This window comes from Trichechus manatus, unplaced genomic scaffold (genome assembly GCF_000243295.1).
Source record: "Trichechus manatus latirostris isolate Lorelei unplaced genomic scaffold, TriManLat1.0 scaffold00240, whole genome shotgun sequence".
NCBI lineage: Eukaryota > Metazoa > Chordata > Mammalia > Sirenia > Trichechidae > Trichechus > Trichechus manatus.
This window is the reverse complement of record NW_004444176.1, coordinates 88,410-94,409: the sequence shown is the minus strand read 5'-3', so window position 1 is coordinate 94,409 and position 6,000 is coordinate 88,410. Positions and strand designations below refer to the sequence as shown.

Below are 6,000 nucleotides of genomic sequence, written 5' to 3'. Positions count from 1 at the left end.
CCATCTTCATATTCGTTGGTGTGCGAGTCCGTTGTTGAGGCCAAACCATCGCATTGAAGGTTTCTCTCACTTTCTCGCTGGCCCTCCATTTTACCAAACATGGTGTCCTTCTCCAGCAGTCAGTCCCCGCGACGGTGCATCCAAAGTAAGGAAGTCAAAGTCTCAGACAATGTTGTGTAATCCGTAGGGTTTTCATTGGCTAATTTTCTGGAGTAGACTGCCAGCCCTTTCTTTCTCATCTTTCTTAGTCTGGAAGCTCTGCTGAAACCTGTCCACCATGGTGAGTTTGGTTTTCTTGGCTGTAATCTTTGTTGTTGTTAGGCGCCATGGAATCAGTTCTGACTCACAGCGACCCTGTGTGCAACAGAAGGAAACAGTGTCCAGTCCTGAGCCATCCTCACAGCGGTTGCTATGTTTGAGCCCATTGTTGCAGCCACTGTGTCAATCCATCTCATTGCGGGTCTTCCTCTTTTTCGCCCACTCTCTACTTTACCAAGCATGATGGCCTTCTCCAGGGACTGATCCCTCCTGATAATGTGTCCAAAGCATGTGAAACAGTCTCACCATCCTTGCTTCTAAGGAGCATTCTGGCTGTTCTTTGACAGATTTTTTCGTTCTTCTTTGCAGTCCATGGTATATACAATATTCTTCGCCAACACCATAGTTTGAAGGCATAAATTCTCCTTCGATTTTCCTTATTCATCGTCCAGCTTTCACGTGCGTATGAGGCTACTGAAAACTCCACGGCTTGGGTCAGGTGCATCTTAGTCCTTAAAGCGACATCTTTGCTTTTTAACATTTTAAAGCGATCTTTTGCAGCAGATTTGCCCAATGCAATGCGTTGCTTGATTTCTTGACTGCTGCTTCCATGGGCATTGATTGGTTAGTAGCTGTAATCTTTACGACTCAATAATCAACAGACAAGCAACATCATGATAAACTGAGAAAAGATTGAAGTTGTCAAGAATTTCATTTTATTCGGATCCACAATCAACACCCATGGAAGCAGCAGTCAAGAAATCAAAAGATGCATTGCATTGGGTAAATCTGCTGCAAAAGACCTCTTTACAGTGTTAAAAAGCAAAGATGTCACCTTGAAGACTAACGTGTGCCTGACCCAAGCTGTGGTATTTTCAATCGCCTCATATGCATGTGAAAGCTGGACAGTGAATAAGGAAGACCAAAGAAGAACTGGCGCCTTTGAATTGTGGTGTTGGCGAAGAATATTGAATATACCATGGACTGCCAAAAGAACGAACAAATGTGTCTCGGAAGAAGCACAACCAGAACGTTCCTTAGAAGCAAGGATGGCGAGACTACTTCTTACATACTTTGGACGTGTTGTCAGGAGGGACCAGTTCCTGGGGAAGGACATCATGCTTGGTAAAGTAGAGGGTCAGCGAAAAAGAGGAAGACCCTCAACGAGATGGATTGACACAGTGGCTGCAACAATGGGCTCAAGCATAACAACGATTGTAAGCATGGTGCAGGACCAGGCAGTGTTTCGTTCTGTAGTACGTAGGGTTGCTATGAGTCGAAAGCGAATTGACGGCACCTAACAACAACAATCAGTTATTATTGTTGTTAGTTGCTGACTCATGGCAATCCCAGGTACAACAGAACAAAACGTTGTCTGGTCCTGTGCCATCTTCATGATCGTTGGGGTACTGGTATTTGAAAAATTGGTGTCAGAGCTTCTAGCATCACAGCAACACGCAAACCACCACAGCTCAAGTCCATTGTTGAGTCAGTGAGTGTTTTGAGTGTCTTCCAACCCAGACGGCTCATATTCCAGTACTATATTGGGACAATATTCTGCTGTGACCCATAGAGTTTTCACTGGATAATTTTCGGAAGTAGATTGCCAGGCTTGTCTTCCTAGTCTGTCTTAGTCTGAAATATGGCCATCATGGGTGGTGAAAGGAGGTAGAACCTCCCAAATGGCCCATTTCCCATCTAATGGGCCCTGGCAGGAGCCAGGCCAGGGGAAGGTCGGTTCCCTACAAACCCAAGTTCAGGGGATTGTGGTCTTGGCTCTGTCACCAACTGGCTGTGCCACCTTGAGCGAGTCCTTCCATCACTCGGAGCTTCGATTTCCTCCTCTGGAGAGAAATTGCTGTCACTCTTATCCAGCCTTGGGAATATCAGACAACAGCACATGCCTTAGGATCCCTTCCTGGCTCCTGTCTTATCTCTCTAGCACTGTGCTGTTCAAACTGTTTTGATCGAAAGCAAAGCACAGGACGTTTTTACATCACAACCCCATGCACAAGAAGTGATACCCGCCCTGACAATGCACCGCATGTTTTGACATTGTCTATTCTAGTCCATTTCGTTTTTTTAAAAAATCAATGGCTGCAACCCACTGGATTGATTTCATGACCTACTTAGGGGTTACAACCTATAGCATGGAAATCTCTGCCCCGAGATGGTGTGTGGGGTAGAGTGGGGGCAGGCCGAAAAGGCCGTTGCTCGAGCCGTGGGCGTGTGTGGGTCGGGGAGAAGGGAGAAGGAGGGAGGCTTCACTTCCTGACCCTCCTATCTCCCTTCTGCAGTCACTTCCTGCCTCGGAGGTTTCATCAGGGAGGACTCAGGTAAGGAAGAGCCGCACAGAGGCCTGCAGGGGGGGAGGAGGGAAGTGGGGATGGGGGTCCAGCAGGCTGCAGGGAGACCTGCAGGTTAAGAAGCTGTTACCCCCACCAGAGAGAACCCCCCACACAGAGACTGATAGGCAGACACACACACACATTTAGGATGCCCGTGTGCAGGTGGATGCCTTTTGTAGGCTATAAAGCTCCCACACAAATGCTAATGCTCATGATAATTATTATTATGACCCACTTACACCACCCGCAGAAACGCGCCAGCCGGTACACGCACCTATCACCTGACCAGTCCTGCCAGACTCAAAGGCGTTTGCAGCTGAGGCTGCAGAGAGAGGCGGTACCAGATTATAAAGCACATTGAATGGCCACCCTCTGAGGTGGGACTTTAATCCTAGAGGCCAGTGTTTCCCAAACGGGGTTCTACGGAACACATTGGACAAAGGGTAGGTGACACTGTCTTACCCGTTGGAGACTATTCCCAGTGCAGAAAAGGCCCCGCGGAGTCCTGCAGTGAGGAAACCTGTTCAAGCATTTAACTCGGCAGGTCCCCAAGTCATCTCGCTGCAGGCCTCTCTTTCCGCATCACCTGTGTTAACATCATGCTGAACGTATTTTGGGGAATTGTGGCTGCGAAGTCTCATGAAGCCACCGGGCCACCAGAGAGGCCACAGGGGCCTGAGGCCAGCTCCTGGAAACCTGCATTGCCTTCAAGCTCCCAGCCCTAGCAAGTTGCTCTCTCAGTCCCAATTTCCTCCCCTGTAAAATGGGCATAAAATCTTTTCCCTGGTGAGGATTCAGTGAGTCAGCTTACTGGGGAGAAAGCCTGCAAAGCAGTCTGCAAATATTAGAGATGATAGATAGATAGACAGATAGATGATTGACAGATAATAGACAGACAGATAGATAGAGGTAGATGATAAATAACCGCCGTTGGGTCTACTCTGACTCATGATGACCTTACGTACAACCAGGGCTTCGACCTCGTTCTGCCCAGTTCAGTTACGGCCAATGAAGTAAAACTCGAACAGATCCAAATTTTTAAAATGTGGGTGAACCGGAATGGTAACCAGAACAGGAAAAATTACGGGCCTAAGCCCTGCTAGGAAACCCTGATGGCACAGCGGTTAAGAGCTACGGCTGCTATCCAGAAGGTCGACAGTTCAAATCCACCAGGTGCTCCTGTCCTGTAGGGCTGCTATGAGTCGGAATCAACTCAACAGCAACAGGTTTGGGTGTTTTTGTTTGTTTTTAAGCCCTGCTAGAAACTTAATCTTCCTCTTAGAAAACAAGGGCAGCATGTGTGTTGCATAGCAACCAAATCTCTTGATAAGCAGAGTCAGAAACAGAAGTGCCCCACTCAAAGATGGCGGCTGACTACACCACTTTGAATGTGCGTCGCTCTCCACAGTCCTGCAATAACCCAGGCTCCAGTATCAGGCCCCTGATAGGGCGCGCTATAACTCTTTTGAGTCTCCCATACTAGGGCTCCGACCCATAATTTTTCTTGTTAACCAGCCCAGATCACCTAAATTTTAAAAATTTGGATCTTTTCTGGTTTTACTTCATCAGCCATGATTGAACCAATCTGAATTGGTTCGAAGCCCTGTATACAACAGAACGAAACGTTGCCCAGTCCTGCATTATCCTCACAATCGGCAGCCTGTTCAAGTACATCCTTGTGGCTGTTGTGCCAATCCATCTCGCTTAGGGTCTCCCTAATCCTCGCTGACCCTCTACTTCACTAAACACGATGTCCCCCTCCAGTGATTGAGTCCCTCCTGAGGATGTGTCCAAAGCAAGGGAGTCAGACAGTGTTCTATTGTGATCCATAAGGTTTTCACTGGTTGAGTTTTAGAAGTAGATCGCCAGGCCTTTTTTCCTAGTCTGCCTTAGTCTGGACGCTCCACTGAAACCTGTTCACCATGGGTGACCCTGCTGGTATTTGAAATACAGGAGGCATAGCTTTCAACATCACAGCAACACAAAAGTCACCACAGTACAGCAAACTGACAGACGGGTGGCGCTGCCTATGTTAGGTGCTAGGATTACCCTGCTTTGCCTCTAACTAGTTGAGTGAACTCGGCGAGTCCCAGTCATACGCTCTGGGCCCTAAGTGTCCTCATCTGTGAGAAGAAACAGCAGCCTGACCAGCAGTTCTCAACAGGAAAAACATCCACCTCAGAATCACTCAGAAGAGACTTTTTAAAAATGTTTAACTTATTGAGCAGGTAATACAACCGCCTGGCTCAAAAATTTTAAAAATACAAAAAGATCCACATTAAAGATTATTTTCACCTCTGTCCCCCATCTGTCCAGTCTCTCTACCCCCGACACCCAGCAATAACAACTTTAATACTTTCTTGCATACTCTTCCAGAGTCTCTTTTTGCAAATACAAATGAGTATATATTTTTATATTTTCCTTCATCGAGCGTTATAAAATCACACATGCCATATACCTACCTGTGACCCAGCAATTCCACTCCTAGATATTACCCAAGAGAGTTGCAAACGTGTCCACACAAAGACTTGTCCGCAAATACCAAGAGCAGCTTTACTCATAGTAGCCAAAAAGTAGAAACAACCCAAACGGTGAATGGATAAACAAATTGTAGCGGATCCATACAATGGAATATTATTCCGCAATAAAAAAGAAAAACCATCATGCCACAATATAAACCTCAAAACATGTTGAACAAAAGAAGACAGACCAAAAAAAAGGAAAAAGTGCATCCTAGGTGTGCATATGCATGTGAAAGCTGGACAATGAAAAAGAAGGGCAGAAAGAGAATTGACACATTTGAATTATGGTGTTGGCAAAGAGTATTGAATATACGGCGGACTGCCAGAAAAACAAACAAATCTGTCTCGGAGGAAGTACAGCCCTACTGCTCTTAGAAACAAGGGTGGTGAGACTTCATCTTGCTTACTTTGGACACATCTTCAGGAAAAGACCGGTCACTATAAAAGGACAACATGCTTGGTAGAAGGTCAGCAAAAACAAGGGGAATCCTCAACGAGATGGATTGACACGCTGGCTGTGACAACGGGCTCAAACATACCAAAGATTGTGAGGATCGCACAGGACCAGGCAATGTTTCATTCTGTTATTAAGTTGCCATGAGCCGGAGCTGACTCTATAGCAACTACCAACAGCAACAAGTTACTATTAACCAACCACCTGGTCGATTCCGACTCATAGCGACCCTATAGGACAGAGTAGAACTGCCCCATAGGGTTTCCAAGGAGCGGCTGGTGGATTCGAACTGCTGACCTTTTGGTTAGCAGCCCAGTTCTTAACCACTGCACCACCAGGGCTCCCAACATACTATATGATTCGATATATATGACATTCTAGAATAGGCAAAACTCATCTCTAGTGACAGAAAGATGAT

At 46.5% G+C, this 6,000-nt stretch overlaps 1 protein-coding gene across 4 annotated transcripts in view; it reads left to right on the top strand.

The window, feature by feature from the left end:
* The window catches only part of CD5 (CD5 molecule), a 28,146-nt gene that overhangs the window by 12,260 nt on the left and 9,886 nt on the right, over positions 1-6,000 (top strand). For 3 of the 4 annotated variants that reach the window (XM_023743183.1, XM_023743182.1, XM_023743180.1), the window contains exon 2: positions 2,556-2,594. The exons of the other annotated variant lie outside the window; for it this stretch is intronic. In XM_023743183.1, the coding sequence (XP_023598951.1) occupies positions 2,556-2,594 (39 nt within the window). The remainder of the gene's footprint in view (positions 1-2,555; positions 2,595-6,000) is intronic. 4 annotated transcript variants of the gene reach the window in all.